The sequence below is a fragment of the Balaenoptera borealis genome, assembly GCF_965194805.1.
Source record: "Balaenoptera borealis genome assembly, chromosome: 1".
NCBI classification, from domain to species: Eukaryota; Metazoa; Chordata; class Mammalia; order Artiodactyla; family Balaenopteridae; genus Balaenoptera; species Balaenoptera borealis.
In genome coordinates, this window is record NC_138860.1 from 82,753,487 (window position 1) to 82,780,853 (window position 27,367).

General features: G+C 43.1%; 3 protein-coding genes and 1 long non-coding RNA gene across 6 annotated transcripts in view; 3 read left to right on the forward strand and 1 right to left on the reverse strand.

The window, feature by feature from the left end:
* The window catches only part of NUP210L (nucleoporin 210 like), a 77,032-nt gene extending 61,722 nt beyond the window's left edge, over positions 1–15,310 (forward strand). The window contains exons 33-40 of the mRNA XM_082343769.1: positions 1,307–1,446; positions 6,416–6,542; positions 9,127–9,276; positions 10,738–10,988; positions 11,471–11,660; positions 14,285–14,386; positions 14,889–14,963; positions 15,061–15,310. Coding sequence (XP_082199895.1) covers positions 1,307–1,446; positions 6,416–6,542; positions 9,127–9,276; positions 10,738–10,988; positions 11,471–11,660; positions 14,285–14,386; positions 14,889–14,963; positions 15,061–15,161 — 1,136 coding nt within the window. The 3' untranslated portion in view covers positions 15,162–15,310. The remainder of the gene's footprint in view (positions 1–1,306; positions 1,447–6,415; positions 6,543–9,126; positions 9,277–10,737; positions 10,989–11,470; positions 11,661–14,284; positions 14,387–14,888; positions 14,964–15,060) is intronic.
* A 278-nt stretch (positions 15,311–15,588) lies between these two features.
* Positions 15,589–17,333, reverse strand: RPS27 (ribosomal protein S27). Of its 3 annotated transcripts, none has more exons than XM_082365773.1 (4): positions 17,181–17,333; positions 16,725–16,890; positions 16,043–16,153; positions 15,589–15,672 (listed from the first exon to the last, which is right to left on the reverse strand). In XM_082365773.1, the coding sequence occupies exons 1-4, from the start codon at positions 17,184–17,186 to the stop codon at positions 15,644–15,646; spliced, it is 312 nt and encodes a 103-aa protein (XP_082221899.1). In that variant the 5' UTR covers positions 17,187–17,333; the 3' UTR covers positions 15,589–15,643. The 3 variants fall into 3 exon arrangements, with proteins under 3 accessions (XP_082221899.1, XP_082221900.1, XP_082221901.1); XM_082365774.1 differs by having other exon boundaries at positions 16,782–16,890; positions 17,181–17,321; XM_082365775.1 differs by lacking the exon at positions 17,181–17,333 and adding an exon at positions 16,971–17,141 and having other exon boundaries at positions 16,782–16,890.
* Positions 17,334–17,378: 45 nt separating this feature from the next.
* LOC309616623 lies at positions 17,379–20,059 on the forward strand. Its single transcript, XR_014237538.1, has 2 exons — positions 17,379–17,420; positions 19,414–20,059. It is a non-coding gene; the product is annotated as an uncharacterized lncRNA (long non-coding RNA).
* A 187-nt stretch (positions 20,060–20,246) lies between these two features.
* RAB13 (RAB13, member RAS oncogene family) lies at positions 20,247–24,791 on the forward strand. Its single transcript, XM_082364103.1, has 8 exons — positions 20,247–20,502; positions 22,203–22,263; positions 23,125–23,185; positions 23,429–23,506; positions 23,612–23,701; positions 23,823–23,888; positions 23,993–24,046; positions 24,230–24,791. The coding sequence occupies exons 1-8, from the start codon at positions 20,379–20,381 to the stop codon at positions 24,305–24,307; spliced, it is 612 nt and encodes a 203-aa protein (XP_082220229.1). The 5' UTR covers positions 20,247–20,378; the 3' UTR covers positions 24,308–24,791.
* Positions 24,792–27,367: the final 2,576 nt, after the last annotated feature.

Consider the following 27,367-nt stretch of genomic DNA (forward strand, 5'->3'; position numbering starts at 1 on the left):
GAAGGAAAGGGCAATAGGCTTTAGTTCTAAGAACCAGTTGTGTGTGCACTGTTTTGTGAAGCACATCTGAAGGCCTAACTTCTACATATACCATCACTGTAAGAAGGTTTGGCATTGTACTGGGCTACACTATACTCTTGATCAGCAAAGCATTTCTGTTCTAAGTACTATTGAGCTACAGAAAATCAGTCTTGGGTTAGGAAATGTGTGTTATATCTTTAGGCTTCCAGGTAGCATATCCCAAAATGGTATATACTGACTGGGTATATGCTACCAAATAATCCATCCAAGTAAGGCTGGCTGGGGTGGTATGTGGCTTGGGCTTTGCGTCCTCTTTGGTGAACTATGGATACATATGTTTGGGTAAAGTGATGTAATACTGGACCTGACTTTAACATTAACTGTGTATTTTGGACTTGATACAAAGCGAATTCTATTCAGCCTAGGTCAAATCCTCCAATCCTGTAACAGTTGACTTGTAAGCAACCACTACTTACTAACATGTAATCCATGGCCAGTGAGCTAACTCTGCTTACAATACCATGATTGTTAATCTTTTGTCAGTGAAGCAGAGGCTTTTTTTACTCCCTTTTCCTAGGTTCTGTCAGGACTGTCCCTCTGTCTTCCATTCTGGAATTTTTTGGGCATCTCAAATCCATACCACTTTGGATGAGGAAGCAGAAGGGCCACAAGCCAGGATCAGTAATCTAATCTAATATTTGCCATTCCTCTGCTGCCTTGGGAATTAAACCAAAGTAAACGAATCCTCTCTTCTGCCAGTTGATGCTTGCAGTCTTCCTGCTGATATCAATCAGTAGGTCAAAGCAGATTCATCCTTAGCAGGGTCTATACAAAGTTTAATCAGAGTGTTATTCCTATGTGTAAAAAGCATTTTTCTTTTTCCTAAGGAGAACAGTTACATTCTCCAACTAAGTAGCTTCTTTTGTGATTGTGAAGGTCAGCAGTTCCTATTTTATTTTGCTGGCATGACATACGAAGGGGAACCCAACATTAAGAAAACGTTAGGGACTTCCCTGGCGGTCCAGTGGTTAAGACCCTGCACTTCCAATGCAGGGGGTGTGGGTTTGATCCCTGGTCAGGGAATTAAGATCCCACGTGCCACGTGACGTGGCCAAAAAAATTTTTTTTTAAAGAAAAAAAACAGTTACCCTCAAAGCTGGGTGTTCCTCCTGGGAAGGGATATATGTATGCTTGAATGGTCTACTGACTTGGATTCTGAGTAAGGTTAGAGTGACCAATTTATATCAAAGGTTGCAGCCAAGTGCTTTCTCTTGTCTTTTCCTAGGTGAACCCGGGATGTGGATGATTTCTGCTGATGACAGTATTCTACAAACAGACATTGTCACTGGGGTAGGAGTGGCCAGGAGTCCAGGAATAGCAACAATTTTTCATGACATTCCAGGACTAGTGAAAACATATCGAGAGGTAAACCTAATGTTATGAGTTGAAGGGTTTATAGGAGTTCCCTGGTGGCTTAGTGGTTAGGATTCCAGGCTTTCACAGCCGTGGCCGGGGGTTCAATCCCTGGTCGGAGAACTGAGATTCTGCAAGCCGTGTGACGCGGCCAAAAAAAAAAAAAAAGTTGAAGAGTCTAGAGTAACTATTTCCATATATGGGAATATGCATATAGAAAGCACATCCTATGAAAAGAAATACACTCACATATCAGATATAAAGCCAGCCAACAAACTTTATTGGAACATGAAGGTAAATCGTGATTAAGGTTCTTAACCAAAAGAATGACTAGTCTGATTTATAATTTAAAATATCACCATGGGGGCTTCCCTGGTGGTGCAGGGGTTAAGAATCCTCCTGCCAATGCAGGGGACACGGGTTCGAGCCCTGGTCCAGGAAGATCCCACATGCCGCGGAGCAGCTAAGCCCATGAGCCACAACTACTGAGCCTGCGCTCTAGAGCCCGCCAGCCACAACTACTGAGCCCGCATGCTGCAACTACTGAAGCCTACATGCCTAGAGCCCATGCTCCGCAACAAAAAGAAGCCATCACAATGAGAAGCCCGTGCTCCATAATGAAGAGGAACCCCCGCTTGCTGCAACTAGAGAAAGCCCACGCGCAGCAACGAAGACCCAACGCAGCCAAAAAACAAAAAAGAGTAGGAGCTGAGAGACAAGTTGGGAGGCTATAATTGCAGGAATGCAGCTGGGTATGATGGATCAGGGTGATAATAGAGGAGGTGGTAGAAAGTTGATCAGATTCTAAATATATTTTATAGGTATAGTTGATACAATTTCCCAACAGATTATATGTAGAGTGTGAAAGAATCAAGAATGACTTAAGGTTTTTGATTGAACAACTAAAAGGACAGAATTACCATCAACTGAAATGCATAAGACTGTAGGTGGAACAGTTTTGGAGAGAAGATCAGTTTTGGACATGTAAAGTTGGATGTCTATTAGATGTCAGATGGATGTGTTGAGGTAGCTAGATAGAAAAGTCTGGGAGTCATTGGCATAGATATTTAAAGCCATAAGATCGGACTCCCCTGGTGTTGCAGTGGTTAAGAATCCACCTGCCAATGCAGGGGACACGGGTTCAAGCCCTGGTCCAGGAAGATCCCACATGCCGCGAGCAACTAAGCCCATGCACAACTACTGAGCCTGTGAGCCACAACTACTGAGCCCGCGTGCCACAACTACTGAAGCCTGTGCACCTAGAGCCCATGTTCCGCAACAAGAGAAGCCACCGCAGCGGAAGCCTGTGTGCTGCAACTACTGAGCCCACACGCCGCAACTACGGAAGACCATGAGCTCTAGGGCCCGAGTGCCACAACTACTGAGCCCACGTACTGCAACTACTGAAGCCCGTGTGCCTAGAGCCTGTGCTCTGCAACAAGAGAAGCCACTGCAATGAGAAGCCCACGCACCACAATGAAGAGCAGCCCCCATTTGCCACAACTAGAGAAAGCCCACACGCAGCAACAAAGACCCAACGCAGCCAAATAAAAAAAAAAAAAAAAGCCATGAGATCATCAAGAGAATGAGTGTAAATAGAGAAGAGGTCCAAGGACTAAGTTCTGGGGACACTCCAATATTAAGAGCTCTGAAAGAAGAATAGGAACCAACAAGAGAAATTTATAGGAATTTATAAGATTTATAAGAATGACCAGGGAATGGGACTTCCCTGGTGGCGCTGTGGTTAAGAATCCGCCTGCCAATGTAGGGGACACGGGTTTGATACCTGGTCTGGGAAGATCCCACATGCTGCAGAGCAACTAAGCCCGGGCACCACAACTACTGAGCCCATGTGCCACAACTACTGAAGCCTGTGCGCCTAGAGCCCATGCTCCGCAACAAGAGAAGCCATCGCAATGAGAAGCCTGCGCACTGCAACAAAGAGTAGCCCCGGCTCTCCGCAGCTAGAGAAAGCCTGCATGCAGCAATGAAGACCCAATGCAGCCAAAAAAATAAAAATAAATAAATAAATAATAATTAAAGAAAAGAAAAAAAATTTATTAAAAAAAAGAAAGAATGCGTAATGGGAGGAAAACCTGGGAATCCTGCTGTCCGGGAAGCCAAGTGAAGAAAGTATTTCAAGGAGGGAGGGGGAGATCAACCACGTGAAAGCTACTGATGGGTCAAGTATGAACACTGAGAAATGATTGATGGTTTTTTGCAATATGGAGGCTGGTTACTTTGAGGAGTAGCTTCAGTGGAATGAAGGGACTGGAAGTTTGATTGGAGAATTGAAAAAGAGGACTTGGAGACAGTCCTCTTCAAGGAACTGGAGTCGAGTTTGTTTTGTTGATTGTTTTTTAAAATGGGAGAAATAATGGCTTAGTAAATGATTCAGTAGAGAAGGAAAATTTGATGTAGGAGTAGGGAGAATTGCTTAAGTGATACCCTTGAGTAGGTGAGATGGGTGAACAAGTGAATAGGTAAGCTTTATAAAGCCTTTCCTATTTCCCCCTTAAATACATGTAACATCTCCTTCCTCTGTGCCCAAAGAATTTGCTTGTTCCTCTTTTCATTCCTCGTAATAGCTATTATTATTATTTTTTTTTTAATTTTTTTTTTTTTTTTTTTTTGGCTGTGTTGGGTCTTCGTTTCTGTGCGAGGGCTTCCTCTAGTTGCAGCAAGCGGGGGCCACTCTTCATTGCGGTGCGCGGGCTTCTCACTATCGTGGCCTCTCTTGTTGCAGAGCACAGGCTCCAGACGCGCAGGCTCAGTAGTTGTGGCTCACGGGCCTAGCTGCTCCGCGGCATGTGGGATCTTCCCAGACCAGGGCTCGAACCCGTGTCCCCTGCATTAGCAGGCAGATTCTCAACCACTGCGCCACCAGGGAAGCCCCAATAGCTATTATTTTTTGAGCATCTACTATGGGCTTGGCACTCTGCATCTATTTTTTTTTAATTTTTTTATTTTATATACAGTACAACTATCATTTTTAATCTTCTCAACCCTGCAAAGTATTATCCCAATTTTATAAATGAGTAAATTGCCCAATAAGTGCCCACATGGTATCTGGTACCTTCTTTTATAGAGCTCTAGTCGTAACATAAATAATTACATATAGATGGCATGGTAACATAAATGACGTCAGAAATGCTCTTAGAATACAGAAGAAATCACTAATTCTGCCTAGACATTAAGGCTAAATTTTCCACAGATGACATTTAAACTGAATCCTGGGATTAGGAATTTGGCAGAAAAGAAAGGGAGAAGGCATATATGTACAAAGGCAAATAAAAAGTGTATGTTGTGTTTGAAGACCAATGAATAAATCAGGGTGGCTTCAGCGTAAGTTTTAAGGGTAGAGAGGGAAAAATTGGATAACATTCAAAGAGAACTTGTATCATGAGCAGATAAGAGGGTTGAGGAGAGAGGCAGTATGAGAAGACAACTAGAAAAAGGGGCTGAGAAGGTTCTAGGTGCTAGAAAAGCAAGGAGAAAGGTGTCACAAAGGCAAGGGAGAGAATGAGCTATGATGTCAGAGGTGTACTTCGTAAAAATGCTCATTTAATTATTCACTAAGTGGTAGACAATCACTGAGGCCTGTTATATGTCAGTGATTATGCTAGGCTCTGGAAATACAAAGATGAAAAAGACAAAACTCCTTTCCTCACTGAGCTCTTAACATAACTAACTTGATTTAGTTACCGAGTCTAAGCTCGTACTGCTCGCTGCACGACAAGCCAGTAATCGACAGGAGAGTTGTTGAGGCGGGGCAAGGAATAACGGCTTTATTTGGAAAGCTAGCAAACTGAGAAGGTGGTGGGCTCCTGCCCCAAAGAACCATGTTGCCTGAGTTAGAATTCAGGCTCCATCCATACTAAAAGGGGAGGGGGCAAAGTCAAACACTTCCTGGTTCCCATCAGCCTCCAGTGAGGGGATGTGTTCATTTTTTCATCCCTGCAGTCGCTCACTGGTGGGCCTGGTCAAGATGTTTCCTGTGAGCTAAACAAAGGTATTTTAGCTTAATGCTCATTTCCTGGGAAGCAGGGTTCCCAGAGATGGGCCTTTATGTATAACTTAAGCTTTTAGGCAACATCCCTTTAGTGATTAACTTGTAGTAGAACACAAAAGGTTCTTCCCTATTACAGTTTTAAGGTCCTTGAATATATAGGAAAAAATTAAAAACTACGGTAGTACTGAGGAGACTGGACAGTATACTGCATATAAATTGAAGGAATTTGGGAGGAATCCCCTGGTGGTCCAGTGGTTAGGACTCTGCACTTCCACTACAGGGGGCATGGGTTTGATCCCTGGTCGGGGAACTAAACTAAGATCCTGCATGCTGTGTGCCACAGCCAAAAAAAACAGACGGACTGGATACCCAAAGGAGTTAGAACCCAAAAATAAATAAATAAACCAGTAAGTTGAAGGTATTTGGGGGGAAAGGGCCATCATTATCACCATCTTCTCCCACTGTAATCACTAAGCACTTGCCTTATATTCAAGGCACAGTACAGGATGTACAAAGATATGTTAGGGTTCTAAGTTGAAACGCAGAATCTAATGGGAGGGGTTTTAACAAGTATAAAAATACCTACAATATAAGGCAGAACATTACAAGTATTTTGAGAGAAACAATACTTTGAGGTTTCAGAAAAGGTTGAGATTATATGCAACTAAAGAGAGAAAAAGAAAACTTTCTAAAGGAAATTGCAACTGTCTTCAAAGACATCTAATAGGGAATCATACAAAGGGAATATATGTCAGAAGGAATAATGCACAAAGACCTCCTTTTAGAAAAAAATGTTATTTTCTTCTCAAAAGTAAACAAATTTTGTGGTTCTCAAATATGTGATCACTAGAAGGGCAATTTGCTCTTGTGTGAAACTGCTTTTAGCTAAATAAGTTATGAGGGATGGAGAAGAAGGGAACCAGATTCTCTAAGAACTTATGTACCAATTTTCCTTTGGTTTGCTGACAGGTGGTGGTCCATGCATCATCAAGATTAACACTCAGTTATGACCTTAAGACTTCTCTCACCAATACCCTCAATTCAACTGTGTTCAAGCTCTTTATCACCACTGGCAGAAATGGTGTCAATCTTAAAGGTCAGCAATCTCTTTATAGTTCTGGGTCATTATTCCCACCTTTCCCATTCTCCCTCAATTCATTTACCCCTTTGAATTAGCAATACAAGTTTTCTTTCATTTCAAAATTGATTCTACTTTTACAAAGAAATCACTGAGGGACTTCCCCGGTGGTCCAGTGGTAAAGAATCTGCCTTCCAATGCAGGGGACGTGGGTTCGATCCCTGGTTGGGGAACAACTAAGCCCATGCACCACAACTACTGAGCCCTTGCGCCTCAACAAGAGAGCCTGCATGCTGCAAACTACAGAGCCCACGCGCTCTGGAGCCCGCACGCCACAGCTAGAGAGAGAAAAACCCGCATGCCATAACTAGAAAAAAGCCCATGTGCTGTAAGGGAGAGCCCACGCGCTGCAAGGAAAGATCCCGCATGCCGCAACCAAGACCTGACGCAGCCAAATAAATAAATAAATGTTAAAAAAAAAAAAAATTATTGAGAGCTATGAGACCTCAGAAATTATGACTGTATTAAGGTTTTGAAATAGGCTCAACCTAGTCACTGCTGTCTTTTTAGTTATAACCCTGAGATCAGGAGGTAGCCTAGACCAAGGATTTCCAAACATGGCTGATTTTTAAGGTTATCCAAAGAAATTTTTTCAAAATACAGATTCTTAGGCTCCATCCAGATTTAATAAGTTTGGGATAGAGCCTAGGATACAATTTTTTTTTTTTTTGGCTGCATTGGGTCTCTGTTGCTGCGCCCAGGCTTTCTCTAGTTGTGGCGAGCGGGGGCTACTCTTCATTGCAGTGCGCAGGCTTCTCGTTGCAGTGGCTTCTCTTGTTGCAGAGCACAGGCTCTAGGCGCACAGGCTTCAGTAGCTGCAGCATGTGGGCTCAGTAGTTGCAGCACGCGGGCCCTAGAGCGCACAGGCTTCAGTAGTTGTGGCGCACAGGCTTAGTTGCTCCGCGGCATGTGGGATCTTCCCAGACCAGGGCTCGAACCCGTGTCCCCCGCATTGGCAGGCAGATTCTTAACCACTGTGCCACCAGGGAATCCAAGATATAATTCTTTTAAAGCTTCCCAAGATTTGAGAATTGTTGAACTAGATGATATCTGAAATGTTATTCACTCAGCAAATTTGCCTTGTGCTTTTCTTTTTTTCATTCTGTATTGGGCCATGATTTACTGTCAAAAAAAGGGGGAGGACAGATAACTAAAATACAAGAAGCTTCTAATAGATTCCAAATGCTATGTTAGGAATATTTATATCTTTTATCTCATTTAACAATCTCATCATGTAGTAATTATCATTTTAAAGATGAGAATACTGGGAATTCCCTGGCAGTCCAGTGGTTAGGATTCTACGCTCTCACCGCCAAGGGCCTGGGTTCAATCCCTGGTCGGGAAAAAAAAAAAGATGAGAATACTAAGTCTAAGAGCAAGTAATTTGTACAAGGTAACAACCAGTTAGTGGCAGGAGTGGTGGATATGTTCCACTCCAAAGTGCATGTACATCCTTTCATTCCTCTTTTTTTAAAGAACAAATTCCAGATTTGGGGGCAGGGGGAAGGTAAGGGGTGGGGAGAGGGTAGGGGGCGAGAAAACACAAACCAACCAGAGAAGTTCAAAATATAACAGAATACAATTGTCTATAAAACAAGATAATTTAAACTCTAATTGCCCTTTCTGTCCTTCAATTTTAAGCACTTAATATATTTTCTTTTCACAGTATGTAATCTTATAAATACACTCTATGTATGTATAAATAAGAACACTTGATCTTTAAAATTCTCCAGGTTCTTTTACAAAGTATTAAATGTTTCTTCATAACATGTTCACTCATTGTTGTCTACCTTATTAAATTTTACAAAGAGACTGTAATTTTTTTCCCCCCGCAGAATCTTTCTAAAATCACAACTTATTATGAAACCTCATGTAACAGTTCTTTTGATATTGCTGATAGTCTCCAAAAGATGAGAATGGTCACTAGACTGCTGGCAACTGAGAAAGAGCTTTAACAAACTAAGACCATTAAGAAACTGTGCAGGGGAAAATCTTGTTAACAAGACATAGTTCCTATTTAATTTAAAATGCATCCATTGCAGCTGACCCAACCTTGGTGCCAGTCTGTTTCTTGCTGGCTATGTGGCTCCTGTTTAAGGCACCACTTGTAATGAACTTCTCGAGATCTTTGACTTGAATCATACTGCAAAACAGTATGTTTTGGAAAACAAACCTTCCTAGACTTAAAAGCTATCTCCCATGTGTAGCACTTTATTTCTAACAGCTGTCTAATTTCTCTGTAATCTTCCCACTGATGAATTCCAAAAACCTTTTAAAGAGGACAGCAGCTATGATATTGATAATAGAAGCCCCATTATAGTCACAGACTAGCAGAAGCAGATTTTTTTTACAATCTTCTTTCAACTTGATTGTGGTAGGACCCAACAGAGCTGCCAAGTAGACAGCTGTAGCAAGTCAAGCAGAACTGATCCTCTTTGTTGCTTTTTTTTTTTTTTTTAGTACCAAACTGCCTCTATAAAATAGTCTCTCCTTCTACAAATTCCTCTTAGTAACAGAGCTATTTCTCTTTTCTGCTCATTAGGATCCTGCACCCCAAGTCAGGCCTTGGCCATTACAACAACACTTCTTCCAGAGACCCTCATGCTGTGCCATGTACAGTTCAGTAATACTTTACTAGACATTCCAGCAAGTAAAGTCTTTCATGTCCATTCAGATTTCAGCATGGAGAAAGGTGGGTTCCACCAGTTGAATCTGGTTTCCCCCTTGTTTTCATATTTGTGCAAATGTCACTTTCTTATTGGATTGCATTTCTACTTTCCAGTTTCATCTGCTATATAACTGTGGAATCTTTCTCAGTCAGCATTTTTGTTCTATCCATTCAACAAACTTTTAACACATGTCTATAATATGCTATGCTTTTCTATTATAACTTACTATTTTCTCCTTTGTTAGCCTGTTATCTTTGTGAGGGCTTGGATTATGTCTCATTCATCTTTTATCCCCAACTAGTAGCACAGTGTTTGAATGTTGCTGAACTGAAGGATATTCCAAGCAGAACAGCATTAACAAGTGGAAAGCAGAAACAGGCATGACACTGGGAGGACTTTAAATAAATCAACTGATCTAAAATGAGACAATTCATGTCAAATGTAAATAGGTAATGCTATATCATGGAAGAGCATCTACTCCAAGGTCAGGCAGTTTGAATGGTATGAGTAATGAGAAACCACTGATAGAAGGTTCATTCAGCAAACCGTTGAGCACCAAATAGAATGCATGGTACCAGGACAGGCCCTGGAGGTACAGCGGAGTAAGACAAGGCTTTTAACTCTTACTAGAATTGCACAGGGCGATTAGTTATAGAATAAAGGTATACATGGGATGCTACGATGGCAGAAAGAAAGGAGTATCTACATCAAACCTGGCAGTTAGAGTGAGGTTTAACAGGGGAAATAACCTTTAGAAGGATGACTAGGACTGAGGTAGATGTGAAGAGAACACGACATTCCAGGCAATATAGAGCCCTGGAAAAGTTTTCAAAAATAAGTTTAAAGTATATAGTGGCAGTACACAGAATGGATAAGAAAGAATGGGAGGCAAGGAGACTAGTAAATGCAATTTACATTGCAATAATCCAAGCATGAATTGATGAGTGTCTAGACCAGACTAACAGCAATACTAACAGAGGAGCCAGATGTGAGACATTTCAAAGGATGAGTTAGCAAGATTTGGATACAGGAATGAAGGAATAGATGTCAAAAGACAACTGAGGTTGAGCATGGGTAACTAGAAAAACAATACAATTGACAGAAATAAGGCCATCAAGAGGTGGTTTGATAGAGAAGTGATTAAACCATGTTCAAAGCTTGCCTTTCTTCCACAAAACCCTTTACTGATCCAACTCTACTTCATCCTATATCCCCTTAATTTCCATTTACACTATATTATTTAATACTCCCTGACATGTCCAATTTACCAATAATGGTATCCTTAAGTTCAATTGTGGGTTCCCTGGGACTGTTTCATCTTTGGTAAACTCCTCCATAGTAGCCAAAAGTGTGCTAATAGTGAATACTCAAAACTTGAGTTCACATTCTGAATTTGCATGTAACTATTTTTCCTTCCTATCCTAATCCAGTTGGCTAAATAGAGCCTCTGAACCTTCCTGCTCAGTTTTTCCTCTTTTCTTCAGGGGTTTATGTCTGCCTAATCAAGGTTCAACCCCAATCAGAGGAGCTACTCCAGGCCCTCAGCACGGCTGACACCTCAGTCTATGGTTGGGCCTCGCTTGTCAGTGAGCGTAGCAAGAATGGAATGCAAAGAATCCTCATTCCTTTCATCCCAGCCTTTTACATCGATCAATCAGAATTGGTTCTTAGCCACAAAAACGAAGTTGGGGAGATAAGAGTACTGGGAGTGGACAGAGTTCTTGAGAAACTAGAGGTATGTTAAGGACTGAAGCAAAACAGATCAGGGTTTTGAAAAAGAGATTTTTCATTCTCAGTCCAGGGTAAAGGAACAGTTACTGAATGACTTGATAAAATTCACCACAGGAAATTCTTAAACAAAATGAAGAAAATCTGTCCCCTTCACAATGCCAGGGGGGCCCCCAGAGTCCAAAATCTAGGTCAAGAGCCTTGTCAGTCTGGAAGATAACACAAATACTTTTATGTATATATATATTACACCAATGCTATCTTGAAACAATTTTAGAATGCTAGCTTAAAACTTTTTTTGAAGGCTGTATTATTCACAGATCGTTTTCTTCCCTTATCCTTCAACACATCTAAGTGAGAAAAAGTGACTTGTCAGACAGCTAGCTAGAACTAGAAATCCAGATGTCTCACTGTATATGTTTAAGATTGGAATGTATTGACACAAAACTGACTTTTCTTTCAAACATGTTCCATTTCCTTTTCTCCAAGGTCTTCCCCAGCTCCCCAGTTCTAGTGGTCTCTGGCCATAGGCACTCTTCCCTCACACGTGGCCTGGCTATCTACCCCATAAAAGTAGTCAACTTCACTTCCCTCCAGCAGATGGCATCACCTGTTTTCATCAATATTTCCTGTGTGCTCACCAGTCAAAGTGAGGCTGTGCGAGTGAGAGCTATGAAAGGTAAGTCTGGTTCAGGTGAGCATTGGGGGTGCCTATTTTTAATCTAGAGGCAAAAAGACAGAATGCATTACGATTTAGTCAATGGGAAACATTCAGCCACTTGACCAACATTATTCAAACTAGCTGGGACATGGATCTTTATTCTCCAAGCCTACTCTATAAAATGTAACCTTCAGGAAGCTTTCTTACCACTAGCTAGATGTTATACTTAAATATATAAGTTATGTCAGTTTGTCAGCTGCATAAGTATACTTCTTACCCTGTTTTAAACCTCTTGATAAATGTTTCATTTACTTCAAAAGTATTTAGCAAACCTTTGTGCATCAATGGGCAAATGGTGGTAACCCTAGAACCAAGACTTAGCTTCCCCAAATCCTGATTCTACCATTACCCAGTTTAGAAATGATGTCAAGTTTGGGTGGTATGGGAACCGTTATGGAAAGAGGTGTTAGGAAAGCCAGAGAACCATCCTCCTTATACTTGTCACTCCCACTTGCCCATGCCTCAAGGGAAACAGTATTTGTCTTAATTACTGGGAGTGAATTAGGCTGAACCTTAGTACATCTAATGGGAGAAAGGTTTTTGCTTCTATAAGCACCCAATTTGTACGGGTCAATAAATATTCTAAGCATATTTATATGCATTTTGTTTTAATTCTTATGATTCTAAAGAGTTTTCTAAAACTTTATAAAGATGTTTTTCCCTTTAAAGAGTTGAGAAAATTGAGGTGTTCAGGGTCCCACCAACTAGAAAGTGTTCAACTCCAATCTGTGCTTTCTGTGAGAGCAGTTTTTAAATCTAGAGTTCATGGACCTCCACAAAGGTCCACAGATAGAACTCAAGGTGTCCATGCCTTGAATGGGGAAAAAAATTGCATCTTTATTTTCAATTAACCTCTAACTGAAAGTTAGCATTTCCATTGATTATGAATATAGGCAACAAATCACAGCAGTATTATATGTGACTTTGTCACCAAGGGAAACCATAGATGTTCTCATGTTCCAACTGTCACATCTCAAAATATTTCATTTCAAAATTACATCAAAATTACAGTAGTTATCAGACCTAAAGCTACAACTTTTTTGTTATTACTAGAGCACACATACCACTGTATCACAAATTAGGCCTTTGAACATTTTGCTAACTGTATATTACAAATTAGGTTTTTTCCCTATTTTCATCAACTCTTGATATTAATTGATTTCCTTTATTCCTACTACATTTTATCTTTTGCATTTAAAAACATTCTGAATTGGGATCCATTGACTTCATCAGACTGCTGAAGTTGCCCATGGCAAAAAAAAAAAAAAAAAAAAAAGTTAAGAACCCCTGCACTTCTTAGAGATAAGAGGGACAAGCAGTAGAACAGTACAATCACAGTAGGTGGGAGTCTTTAGATACAAATATCCAACCTTCAGCTCATTCATACAAGTGTGTGCCTACATTTATGTGCCAAGCACGGTCCCTACTTGCAGAAATCAGATTTAAGACAGGGCCCAGGGACTTCCCTGGTGGTCCAGTGGCTAAGACTCCACGCTCCCAATGCAGGGGGCCCAGGTTCGATCCCTGGTCAGGGAACTAGATGCCACATGCTGCAACTAAGAGTTCACATGCCGAAACTAAAAAGATCTCGCATGCCACAACTAAAAAGATCCAGCGTGCCGCAACTAAGACCCGACACAGCCAAATAAATATTTAAAAAAGACAGGGCCCAACTAAGACAGGAATTAGTTCAATGCAGCCAGAACAAAGGGGTGCTATAAATTAATGTGCCTAAGTTTTATTGGGACTTCCAACAGTGGGACCTGATCAGGGATTAATATAGTCTTGTTTCTACTAATAAGCAACCTCAAATTAGTCTTCAAAGTGAAGCAGTTTGTAAACAGTATGAAGTTGTTACAATAGTGTGAAACAGAGTCTGGTGAGAGGTAAGACCAGTTAAGCCCAGAGGTAGAGGGACTACATAAGGGATGCAGAATAGGAACTAGGTCCAAGGGCCTGGTGACAGTTTACCTGGGAAGGCCAGTTAAATTCAGGCAGTTTTGTGGGGCAGGGAAGAGTTCATTTCTAGACACTGAAAAGTTTGAAATAACCAAAGGCAAGTGCCAAGCATGCTTCAAACACAGAAGTCTGAAGTTTTATTGAGGACAAGTTTATAAACATACCAGAATGTACCTGAATAAAAAAGGACAAGTAGCCCCTGGATTTAAGAGGTCATTGGTGATCCAACGAAATATTTCATTCAGGTTAGAGGGATTAAAAGTAGAAGCTGAATCACCATAGACTATCACAAACTTGGTGAAGGGAAGCAGTCACCTGGAGTTCAAGTGCACAGGAAAGGTAACAGGCATTTTAAAGTGGCAAAGAATTTAAATATTCTTTTGTAAGCTGAAAAGAAATGAGACTCAAGAACTGTAGCTTATTGTTAGAGAGGTAAAAAGCCTAAAAAAGGTAAGAGGAGCCAAGTTCAGTTCACCCCTTTTTCTCTGGTTAAGAAGCAAAAGAATTTCCTAGAGGGCTGGGTTTTGACTGTTTCAGCTAGATACTCTTAGGACCACACAAGTTTTTAAATGCAACATCTGTCCTGGATAACTATAACCTTCTTTTATTCTGCCAATGTGTAGATCAATGTGAAGATTCAGGTGTCCTCCAGAAGCTCATGGGTTCTTACCAGATTTTCTTTACCCTCTTTGCGGTGTTGGCATCAACAGCTTTCCTCTTTCTAGGTAAGGAGTCCTTATATTCAGCACCGTGGCCTTTTGACTTGGAAACTGCCTTCATTTTATTTCACAAACTAAATGAGGATGAAAATTAGCTGTTTATCACATCTAATTTGGGACATGCAATTGAACCTGATTTAGCCTCCCTACCCCTAGTCACCAGTGGACCAAAGATCCCACCCAATTTACTAGGAAGCAAGGAACTGCATGTGGCCAACAAATACCACTCAGAAGTGGAAATTACTACTAAACCTTAGATTATAGCTAGTTTTGCTCAAACACATAGCTAGACATGATGGAAGCAACACAACATGTACTATCATCTACACATGCATTTCCCATCTTTCAACCAGAAGTTGGAATACCTCTAAAAATCACTGAATAAAAATTTCCTGGAAGTATAATTATTTAATTTGAAGCCTTTTTTTAATAGCAATACTTGCCCCTTAAGGCCTTCCTCCAGTGAAAACAGTTCTCTTTGGTGACATCTCCCTTATTCTTTTTCCAGCATACAATGCCTTCCTAAACAAGATGCAGACAGTTCCAGTTGTTTATGTACCAACTCTAGGTGCACCACAACCAGGTAAAGAATCACCATCTTTATTGCTGAAAAGCTCAGGTATCACCCTCATTCACTTTTATTCACCCTTCATCTATTTCCCTTCCTCCTTTACTTCTAGGTTCTTACACATCCACACGTTCTCCTCCTCCCTTCATAAGTCCACAACCCCCACCAGCGCAGCGTCGGCTACAACATTGGCTTTGGAATACAAGGCACTAACCTCTGCTTGGACAAGTCCCCTTAACTGCAGGGGGCTGGAGATTTCTAGCCCTAGACCAGGAGCCTAGCAGCAACCTCTACACTCATAAGCCTCCAAACAAGCCTTCTGAGAACTGTAAATAAAGGATCCTAAGCTGTTTTGTGTTAAAGTGGTGTGCTGGATTGCGTTTTAAAGATCAACTGTCAGTTCTTAATTCTAAGAAAACATAGAAGTGAAAGCAAATACCCCATTTATATATCATTCCAGTTTTTAATCAAGCTCTGCAGATTTACTCAATGAGCCTAGGGATAGGAATGTCCCAAATGGACTTTTTAAGTATTTGACCACTTACTTGCCCCAAATGACTCTACAGTCCACTCTTCTGATTGCCCCTGAATACGTGAGGTAGGAACTTCCTAGCAGTAAAACAAGACAATAAACAGGACGTATCCAAAATGTGTTTATTGGGATGGTTTCCCATTCATCTTGATTCCAGGGGCTTTTAGTGCTGCTTCCGTCTGAAGGAGCACCCTGCAAGAATAAGTTCCGAAAATTAACTGACAGCAGCCTACTTACCCTGTCCCACCCCCACAAAACAAAATGATGCCTGATACCCACAGGAAACCTACATCTGTAGTTTTCTCAACTCTTTTAGCTCCTACCTACTCACTTAAAGACAACATCACCTTCAGCTCATATGAAGCCCCTTTTATCACCCATCCACCCCAGCCTTAGACAGAAGCACTGAGATTAGTTGTTTCTAATTATGCTTTAGGAGAGAAAAAAAAAAAAAAGACTATCAAACCCAACCCTCTTTGCAAGACAGCCTGATAATTTACATTATACATGACCTCTCTTAAGATTCAAACCCCGAAATCACAACATTAATTAAACCATTTACCTTCTGTAAGCCTTGCTTTTCCTCCTGTAGGCTGGCAGAGGACGGTAGAGCAGCCAACACACAAAACTACTGTTTGTGCATGGCTAAAGACGGTGGTGATTTTATAGCATCCTGTGAAAAAACATCGAGTTACCCTATTTTCCCCAAACCTTTCTTCACTTAAACATATGCTGTCATGTATTAACTGTACAAGCATGTTATGTAAATTCTTGAAATTTACTTTCCTATTCTAAATCGATTACTTGGCTCTAGGTATACATTAAAGCCAACTCAGAAGCAACCTGGACTATCTGCCCCCACCTATGAATATTTTGTTAATGCGTTACCACCATCATCCAAAAAAACTATCCGAGAGTTAAAATATAGACAATCCTCTATTTGGTGAGGAGGGACGCTCAGTAACTGGTCAACATATCCACCCCCTTGCCTCCAGATACAAGTATATAAATGACCACAGCAGAAACCCAACATAACATTCCAGTGTTTTTCAACACAAAGAAATGTTACGGTCTGCACAAAAAGTTTTGAAGGGAGATCACTATAGATCACTGAAATGCAATAGTCAATGCATATAGTTGCATTCAATGAACTAGTTGCATTCAATGAAATAGTTCCTGAAATGCAAAATTTTACCTATCTCAAACATTCAAATTTTAAGAAATCAGAACCGCTTCAAGGATACCTTTGTCCAATTCTTGGGGTCCAGTGCTTTCCCCACTACTGCAAGTAATCTCCTCACCTGGGCATTTCACATCCATGAAATAGGAATTGGGGCTCTGCACCAGGCGCTTCTTCTTGTGTTTCCTCTTCTCCTCTTCTGGAGAGGGATGAAGGAGATCCTTTGCGAGCTAAGAGAGGCAGAAATGCAGAGACTTAGAAACCAACGGCGAACACGGGATGATCGAAAACAGCCCCCACTGCCACACACCGGGGAGAGCTCGCCCCTCGCCGCCCCTGGTGTCTGCGCAGCTGGGCCGCCATCTTATCGCCTCTCCGCTCCCGTCTATGCAGGGGGCCCCACGGGCCTCTGCGAACTGCGGAAGGCAGGTGAGGGCCCTCTGCGATCCGAAATCAGCGTGAGGAGAGCGCGCGGACAGAAGAGCGAGATCTCCGCGGAAACCTGCACCGAGGAACTCACAGGCATGTTCTCGTGGGGAGGTCGTCACCGTCGGAAAGGAGCGAAAGCGGAAATCCTGCTCCTTAAATCCGCCGTCCCGCAGGAAGTGACGCCTGGGCCTTCTGCCGCCATGTTGGGAAGGTCCTTCTCTCACCGTGTGTGGGCGGCGGGGCGAGGAGGGGGCTGCCATTTTTGGAAGGTCTCTAAATGACAGGCCATAGATGAGTCGCCATGTTGAGAGAGTGAGCATGTTCTCTTAAGGTCAGCGTTTGATCTCTATTGAGGGGTAAATGGACAATTTTTAAATTTCGCGCTACACTTTAACAATGGGAACTGCTTAGGAAAACAGCGAGACTGAGCCATGTCTGGGACTTATTAAATTTCTTTACTATTTTTCAATTGGTTTAGTTTGCCCATTTTTAACAATTCAGAAATGTAAATATGAAAAAAGAAAGTCCTCATATTTTCCGCACCTCCAGCCTATTCCTAGGGCTAACCATTGTTAGATTTTATTCTCTCCTTTCCATCTTTCCCTCTAATACTAATTACATCACTCACTTATGTAGTGCTTATTTGTGCATTGTTCTGACTGCTTTTCACAAGTTAATTAATCGTCACAACAACTCCATCAGGTTGATACTATTATTATCCACATTTTACAGATGGGGAAAGTGATGCCCAGAGACATTAAACAAATTGTCCAAAGTATGCTACTAAACTGCCTTCCAAAAAGGTTGTGCCAGTTTACATTCCCACATCCTTTCCCCCACATTTTCACCAGCGCTGCCTTTCCAAGATTTCTAATCTTGGCAGCATCGACACTCTAGACAGGGAATGAGAAGAAAAAATGAAGAACAAATCATGGTCTTCTACAGTAGTGATCAAAGGGTTAGAATGTCCATTTGTCATAAAGGAGGGGCGAAGATGACCCAAATGGCATCTGGGGACCTGTTTAATTCCAAAGGAATCTAATAGGGCGAGGGACGTGAGTTCTAGTCAAGGCTGTACTGGTAAACGTTTAACACCTGACTATATGGAGGGGAGCCCTGATTTGTTGTCTTTGCTAATTTCGATGGCGTAAATACTCCCACCGTGGCCAATTGCAGACTATCAATGTGATATCATTAAACACGGATTTGGAAAGAGATAAGCACAATCTGTTCTCATGAGCCAGTAAGGATTGGTTCCAGCACACTACTGATGGGTGAGAAAAACCTCTGAGGAAGTGACATTTAAGCTGAAATCTGAAAGACAAGGAATCAATCAAACAGCAGTTTGGGGAAATAGAATTCTAGGCTGAGGGAAGAGCTTGTGAATATAAAACCAGAGACCGAATGAGCCTGCCAAAATTGAGGGGGGGGGAAGGCATTGTTGCAGAAGCTCTGAGAGCTAGGGGGAGAGTACTATGGAGATGAGGCTCCAGTGAAAGCAGGTATACAGCAGCATAAGTACAATTTAGAGAGGTGAAAAAGAATAATATATTGCTGGTGATGAAGAGTCCAGATCCAGACAAAATAAAATGAAATGAAAAAGAATTGATGGATTTTTATCAGAACAATCCATGAACATTGAAGAATAATTTAAAAGACTGGAGAGAGATGGTTTGGCCAGCAAGAAGTAGAGGACACTCAAGGTTAGTAATACAGCTTGAAGACATAATGGGTGGTGAGATAAAGGACAAAAGGGGATTGAATAGTTGTGTTTGAGAAAGGACAAACATTGGCACACAAGGTGACGAGGAGGATAGGTGAAGTGACAAAAGATGCCTTCTCACAACCAGTACATTATCCTTACACAAGGACTATTCTACTGACCTGCTTTTAGAAAAGCAGATATTTTGAGTAACTTTTTCCAAAGGCAAAGATAAATTTGTTTCTTTATAGCTGTGTTCTCCATATTTCAGCTTCCTGGTTGCCAAGGCTACACATTCACAGTCTGTTCAGTGGGGTGTCAGTAGTACTGTCTCAGGGCTGTGTTAAAAGATCCAGATCTCATGAAAAGAACGAGACCAGACATTTGTAGTCCCAATCTCTGTCTTCCTGAGCTGGCTTGTCAGAGAATTCACACACAGGGTCCCAGAAGAAAGACTGTTCAAAATGAAGCTCCAGAATGTATCTAGGTGAAGTCTGTGTGTGTGCATGTGGGCGCGCGCCGGCGCGCGCCTTGGGATATATGTGTGTGTGTGTGTGTGTGTGTGTGTGTGCGTGCTGATTCTATAGTGTAATTACTTTTAATTTTCACTCTGTTCCACCAGGGGGCAGACTGACTCAACGAATAGCCACCAACTCCAGGCATCCCGCTTTTTTCAAAAGGAACTGGGATTCTAAAACTAAGGGCTTGGAACACTAACACCAGAATTCTAGAACTGCCCCCAGAAGGATTCTATTTTCCCTGAGTCGCCCCTCCAAAAATCAGTCCCCAATTTTGGCAACTCCTAGTGCTGTCCTGGCCTTCACCCTTATTCCCCCAAACTTCCCTTTCCCTTAATTCCTCTAAAATTCCTCTTCCCCTGGTCATTTTGATTAAACTTCTACTTCACATCACCCCAGCGTCGCTGGCTTCAGACTGGAAGAGTGAAATCAAAAGAGGGGGGATGGGGGCTTCCCTGGTGGCGCAGTGGTTAAGAATCCACCTGCCAGTGAAGGGGACACGGGTTCGAACCCTGGTCCAGGAGATCCCACATGCTGCAGAGCAACTAAGCCCGTGTGCCACAACTACTGAGCCCGTGTGCCACAACTACGGAAGCCCGCGCGCCTAGAGCCTGTACCCTGCAACAAGTCACCGCAATGAGAAGCCCGCGCACTGCAACGAAGAGTAGCCCCCGCTCGCCGCAACTAGAGAAAGCCCACGCGCAGCAACAGACCCAACACAGGCAAAAATAAAATAAGTAAATAAATAAATTAATTTTTTTTCAAAAAGGGGACGAAAGTAAGCAAAAAGCTATGGGAAATGGCTAAGGAGACAGGCCAGTGTTGGCTGGGAAAGGAAAGCCCAGAGAGCCGAAGACCGGGCTGGCCTCCTTGGCCAGCAGACAGGGGTGGGCGGGCAGGGGGTGGGGCCCAGAGGAGTGCCGCCTCTCCTTTTTCCCGGAGCCTGGGCGGAGAGGGAGGAAAACTTCCTGGCCTAGGCTCCGGGGCCGCTCTATTTGCCAGCCCTCCAATCCCGCCTACCAGTGCACGGCGCTTCCCCACCCCTCTCCCGGCACCCCCAGTGTCCGCCATGGCCAAAGCCTACGACCACCTCTTCAAGTTGCTGCTGATCGGGGACTCGGGGGTGGGCAAGACTTGTCTGATCATTCGCTTTGCAGAGGACAACTTCAACAACACTTACATCTCCACCATCGGTGAGCCCACTGGCCATACCCTAGATCCCCGACTCCCCCATGCCCTCATCCTCAGGCTCTTGGATTATTTGTGGCCCACTTTTAAGTCCCCTTAGAGTCAGGCTTCTGAACTCCAGTCCCTCAACCCCGTTTCAGACCCATCCCCCTTATAAGTCTCCGGATAGTACCCAAACCTCTAAGCTCTCTGAGACCTCCAGGTTACTCCTCAGTTGTGCCAGCCCCTTATTTTCTTGGTACCACCTGTTTCCCTTGTCTCCCCAAAACCACATGAACCCTTCTTTACTTCCCTCTCAGCTCCTTTTCCCCCACCCCCATCCACCTAGAACTCTTGATCCACTCTCCACATTTCCTGTATCCCCTCTCCCTGAACATCTGTCTCCCAATTCTGCTAGCTTCTTTCTGTCCCACTGAGTTTGCATACTCTCCCATTGCATTCCCACCTTACCATCTACTTAGCAGTCTCCAGTCTCCCTGCCCCTCAACTTAATAGGGGTTGGGGAAGATGGAACAGAGCGGCTGAGTGTGCTGGAGAGTGGCCCAAGGACTGGGATCAGGAGCATGCAGTCAGCCTGGTGAGGAAGGCAGAGTGAGGGGACTTTTGGGGTCTCTGAGTCAGCCTGGTGACTCAGCCTCCTCAGGCTTGGGGGAGGTGCACAAGTTTCCACTGAGAACGTTGTCTTCCCTCCTCCCCTCTCATCATTCTTTTTTTTTTTTTTTTAATTTATTTTATTTATATATTTTTGGCTGTGTTGGGTCTTCGTTGCTGCGCACGGCCTTTCTCTAGTTGCGGTGAGCGGGGGCTACTCTTCCTTGAGGTGCGCAGGCTTCTCACTGCAGTGGCTTCTGCTGTTGCAGAACACGGGCTCTAGGTGCGTGGACTTCAGTAGTTGTGGCACACGGGCTCAGTAGTTGTGGCACACGGGCTCAGTAGTTGTGGCACGTTGGCTCTAGAGCGCAGGCTCAGTAGTTGCAGCACACAGGCTTTGTTGCTCCGCGGCATGTGGGATCTTCCTGGACCAGGGCTCGAACCCGTGTCCCCTGAATTGGCAGGCGGATTCTTAACCACTGCTCCACCAGGGAAGCCCCCCTCTCATCATTCTTAATCTCCTCTGGCCTGGGAAATAAGACAAGGAGAGTTAGAAAGAGGAGAGAAAAATGCCCCTCTCTCCTAATTCAGTCTTGGGGGAATCTTGTTTAGCCTCAAATTTTCTTGTTTCCAAGCCTGGCCTACTAGTTAATTCACATAGACTGTCATCAGCTACCTTTTTCCTTGCTCTTTACCCTGTAGGGCCAGGAGGGTAGGTGGGAGAACCGAGAGTAGAGGGTTCTAAGAAAACAGAAGGAAAAAGGAATCTGAAAGTAATATTTTGGGGGAGACAGATTGAATTGAGAGAGTTGTCAGCTGGCATGGCTAAGTGGACCCAATCAGTGCCTTAGAGGCCTTAAGCCTCCGTGCAGAATTTTCATCACCTTCTCCCCTACAAAATCCATAAAATCTAAGTAAAAACAATATGCTTGCTATACAAGTACAGCTTTGAGAAAATCCCCCTAGTTTTACACTTCCTACAAGATTGCTTCCCAAGTGCCTGCCCTGCAGAATTTCTGGCACTGCCACTGCTCCATTCCTGTCCCTCTCACCACACACTTTTACATACATGTGTATACATGTCTCAATTTCAGTGTACACTCTCCACCTCTAGGAATTGATTTCAAGATCCGCACTGTGGATATAGAGGGGAAAAAGATCAAACTGCAAGTCTGGTGAGTGAATCCCTCAGGCCTCCTAAGACAGACTTCCTCATTTACCTCCTATAGGTGTTTCTCTTCTTTTTAGCTTCATTTCTCTCCCTTTCCCAATGCTCCTTCCAGTACATTTTCTAATCCATTTCTGTCACCTCATTCAGATGTCCTTTCATCTCTCTTCCTGCTTACTCAACTATTTTCAGCTTTTTTGTAATTGTCTTGCCTCTCCCGGACCTGGAGCATCCTCTGAACTTGGCAACTGTCTAGCTAGATCAATTGTCTGTTGAACTATAATGTGGAAACAGGCTCTAAACAATTAAATAGCAAATAGCAGAATTAAGACTTGACTCTCAGTCTAGTGGAGAGGCCATAAAGCCAAGTGTAGAGGTTTGACCTGACCTGACTTCAGGTTTGACCTGAAGCTGGAGACCCTAAGGGTGTCAAGTGGTAAAAGGCTTAATGGAGGCATTATGATACAACAGATAAGAGGAGAATGTGGTTCAATCCTGGTTCTGGTACAGAATGACCTTCATCGGTTATTTGGCCTCTCTAAATCTGTTTCCTCATTTGTAAAATAGAGACAATAAAACATGTCTCACAAGGACAGAGTGAAGATTACATAAAATGGCACAAATAAAATGATATATACACAATGCTTGGCACAGAGTAAACAATGAATAAAACAGAAAGACCTGTTTCTTAGGCCTTTACCATCACTCAGTATCAGCTCAACTGTCTTTTATCCCTTTCTTCCTTTACTGTTTCCTGATTCTGTTCCTTTCAGTTGCAAAAGCTAAATTCTTAGGGGGTGGGGGTGGGATTCTCTCTTTGGAGACCTCTTCCCTGTATCCCACCCCATGAAATATTCCACCTCTTCAGGGACACAGCTGGCCAAGAGCGATTCAAGACGATAACTACTGCCTATTACCGTGGAGCCATGGTATGAAGTGTGGTTCTGGACAAGGGATGAGGCATGAGGCACTAGAATGTCTGAATATAGAGGGACAGGAGTTGGGGCAGAGAAAAATGGGGAGGGGCACAGTATGGGTTGCAGAGGGCCCCATGTGGCCTAGTGATTAGACTTGTGGATAGAATTGGCAGGGTCACTTAGAGGGCAGTGGGTGGGAAGCCTAAACAGGGGAATATGGTACAAGGCTCCATTATGAACTCTGCCATTCCCCAGGGCATTATCCTAGTATATGACATCACAGATGAGAAATCCTTCGAGAATATTCAGAACTGGATGAAGAGCATCAAAGAGGTGAGGACCCTCCCGGAGAGACAGGGGAATTGGGTAGAACCTGGAGGATGAAGGAGACTGTGAAAATGAGCAGGACCCAACTTTTACTCTTACCTTTTGTCCCAGAATGCCTCGGCTGGGGTAGAGCGCCTCTTACTGGGGAACAAGTGTGATATGGAGGCCAAGAGGAAGGTCCAGAAGGAGCAGGCCGATAAGGTAAGAGCAGGCTGGGCAATGTTCTAGAACTGGGCCAGGAGGGCCAAGATGAGGCCGGATTGCAGAGGACCTGGCTGCTGCCCTTCATCCAACTCTCTTCGTACCGCTTCACTCCATGCAGTTGGCTCGGGAGCATGGAATCCGATTTTTCGAGACAAGTGCTAAATCCAGCATGAATGTAGATGAGGTGAGACACACCCCATCCTTCATCCCTCAAAGAGATGAAGTATTGGAAGATAGACTTATCCTCCCCTCCAACCTGTTCTGACCAATCTCTACTTTCCCCATTAGGCTTTCAGTTCCCTGGCCCGGGACATCTTGCTCAAGTCAGGAGGCCGGAGATCAGTGAGTTGGTTCTGCTGGGCTAAGTACAACTGTGCGTGTGTGTGTGTGCGTGTGCGTGTGTGTGTGTGTGCACGCGCGCGTTGGGAGTAAAAACTGACGAGAGCAGTGCTAAGACTGCCCATGAGGGTGACCCCAGACCCGCTAGCCATTCTCACCCTGACCCCTGTACCCTTCTCCCTCTAGGGAAACAGCAACAAGCCCCCCAGCACTGACCTGAAAACTTGTGACAAGAAGAACACCAACAAGTGCTCCCTGGGCTGAGGACTCCCCTTCTGCCCCTCCGCCCTAAGCCTGGAGGCTGAACCTGAGGGAGGCAGGGCTGAGGGGCCGGGCAGGGGAGAAGTAGCACGTGGGGCTTGGAGGGATAGAGATGGGTAGATGGTGGAAGAATGGGGAGAATGCGGAGAAGAAAAAAGGAAGGAGCGAGGAGGAAAGAGGAAAAGAAGGAGGTAGACTAGAGAGGGAAGGAGAGGCAAGAAGGGAAAGAACTGAGAAAGTGAAAGAAGGTGAAAAGGAGGTAGGAAGAGAGGGAGGAGGAAAGGAAGGATAGATGGCCCTAAGCCTCAGACCTTCTGTGGGTTTCCAGGGCAAATATAAATGTAGATAAATAATTGATTTATTCTGTTACTGGAGCAGGCTTTAGGGTCCTGTGAGAGGCTGGCTCAGCACCACCCTCTGAAGGTTTGGTCCTATCCTGTCACTCTGCATGGTCTTTCTCAGTATTAAAGGCCACCATTTGCACAAATGTCCCTGCTTTGGGTAACTTTCATCATTGTCGGAATTGCTCTCTACTCATAAACCTAATTCTTGTCTCTCTGAGGTGGTTGGTCTGCTTGAATCTGGCTGAGTTCCTGTGATGTCTAATCCTACAACTCTCCCTTCCCCAGCTGTTTAATTGATGAGGGAAACAAGGAGCAGAGTTTCTTTGAAACTGAAGGTCTGGACATCCTCTTTCCAGCATGGGATTTAGAGGATCCTTGTGTGCAGAGTCTTGTCCAGGAGATTCTAAAAGAGCAGGACTCTTTCTTTGGCCTCCCCAGAGGAGTGACAGCCCTAGCCTCAGGGAAATAGCAGAACCAGTATTTTTTATCCAGTGATTTCTGCTAGCATCTTTGATTCTGCCAGGAATCCCTTTAAGTAACTAGTAAGCATTATTATCTGCTTTTATAGGTGAGGAAAATGAGACACAGAAGAGGTTCATTTAGTCATAAATATTTATTGAGCGTCTACTATGTGCCAAGCACAATGGTCAAGTTAATATAACCTCTGGGTGGTACTTACTAGAAAAGGGACTAGTAAAATTTAACAAAAACTGCCCCTAACTACTGAATAACAAAGAAGCAAAACTATTGGCATGCAAAAGAACCACGAAAAAGAAACTTAGACTTGGGACTTCCCTGGTGGTACAGTGGTTAAGACTCTGCCTCCCAATGCAGGGGGCACAGGTTTGATCCTGGTCAGGGAACTAACATCCTGCATGCTGCATGGTGTGGCCAAAAAAAACCCCAAAACCTTAGGCTTGAGTTCCCTTAAGTATACGTAGACCCCTTTCACTCTTACACAGTACTTTTAAACAGCAAAATTATCTCACAGACTTGACCTTTTATCAGGATAATGAAAATGTCAGGTTTGGTTTAGACAAAGTACCATTAGAAGTTTTATTCATGGATATGATGTTCAAGGCATTTAAGAAATCCCCAAGCCTGCAGTGTGGAAGTGGATGGCACAACCCTGGAGCTGTCAGCAAAGCCTTTTTGTGTGCTGCTGTTTCTGTTGGTAAAAGACAACACTCAGAAAAAGTCTGACAGTGCCAGGAAAAGGACTCAGAAAATAATTTGATAAATGTGGAGAATAATTTGATAAATGTATTACGTATCCAAGCTTCGATGGGGTGATGATCCTTATCTGTGGCTTATGTGTGAGCTCTGTAGTCAACTGCTCAGCTAGTTTAATTTGCTCAAGAGATGAGGAAAGACTTGCATTTTGTGAATCCCAGGAAGAAGACTGACCGACATCTTTGTCATACCCCAGAGCAGATATTTTAAAATCCAGTTGCAGCATGGAGACCCTATTCAGTTGCTTGGTACGGTTATTGGAAGTGAGATCTTACAAAATCTTCCAGCTTGTCATGAGGCACAGTGGGATTGGGTAAGGAGTAACAGAATACTGTATTTCAGCCAAAACTTTTATTATGGCTAAAAAATACTGGGAAAAAAACCAATATCCTACTTTCTATAACATACAACTATTGACATATACAGACAAATCATAACTTAAAGGAACAAATAGTTACAAGCAAAATTAAAGCTCAGCCCTCACCAGGTGGTTGTTGTTTTTTCAACTCCCGCCCAGTGATCTTTCCAGTCTGTTAGTTATTGCTCTTGAGCAGCCAGATTTCAGTCTGCTGGGAAGAGAGAATTTATGGGATGTAGCACCAGATATACTGTGCGCTAGCTCTTAGGGCTGTGGGGGAGGGGAGTAGCTGTGATCTTTAGGCTAAAAAGACTTCCTGAGGGAGGAGAGTGTGGAGCAGAGTTAACAAGAAGAAAGCATGGGGATAAGTGCTTTGATCTTAAGAGGTGGGATACAGATTATTAATAGTGCCTAGATTTATATGAAGTTTATTTTAAATACCTCCTATCTATCTACTGAGCAACTATGAAAACTAAACTCATAGTCCAGTTGTCTGAGAGGCTGCAGACATACATATATGTAAAACTAGGAGGAAATTTTTGGCAGAATTAGGGTAGTGACTAATACATTACCAGAGAGTAAAGCATGAACCCAGAATGTGGGTCAAGTCACTGCAGTTCTGGATATATGTCAAGGTTTGGCTCCATGGGGAGGGAAAGCAGGCACAAATCTGTGGCCTGGGAGTTGAAAGTCTAGGCTTAGGTCGCAGCTCTCCTACTAGTTGTGTGCCCTTGGACAAGTGACACACTCTGAGCTTATTCATAAAATAGGCGTAATATCAACTCTGATTCCTCAGGATTACTGAAAAGGATCAAAATGAGTTAAACGTTGAATTCAAAAAGTACAATAGAAATGTGAGGCAATATAATTAGAAGAGAATAAAGGATTTTCATACACATTTCATTTGCATCTTGAAATAAAAAAAAACCTAGAAAATGCACATTAGCATTTCCGTTTTCCACAGAATACTGACAGCCAGATGCCGTCCTAAAGTCATGTAGCTAATAAGCACCTGAACCTATGAACCTAGACTCAACGCTTCTTGGGATTTCAAATCTCACGCTCTTCTAATTGCATTAGGTAGGAGCAAGGAAGAGCTGAGAACATTTAAAGAGGTTATTCAAAGGA

Coding starts and splice junctions, on each gene's coding strand:
- RAB13 (XM_082364103.1), top strand. CDS start 20,379: ATGGCCAAAGCCTACGACCACCTCTTCAAGTTGCTGCTGATCGGGGAC. Junction 20,503..22,202: donor CACTTACATCTCCACCATCG/GTGAGCCCACTG, acceptor CTCCACCTCTAG/GAATTGATTTCAAGATCCGC. Junction 24,047..24,229: donor AGTCAGGAGGCCGGAGATCA/GTGAGTTGGTTC, acceptor TTCTCCCTCTAG/GGAAACAGCAACAAGCCCCC.
- RPS27 (XM_082365773.1), bottom strand. Junction 16,154..16,724: donor ACCCCAAGAATTGGACAAAG/GTATCCTTGAAG, acceptor GTTTTTTCACAG/GATGCTATAAAATCACCACC. Junction 15,673..16,042: donor AAAAGCAAGGCTTACAGAAG/GTAAATGGTTTA, acceptor TTATTCTTGCAG/GGTGCTCCTTCAGACGGAAG.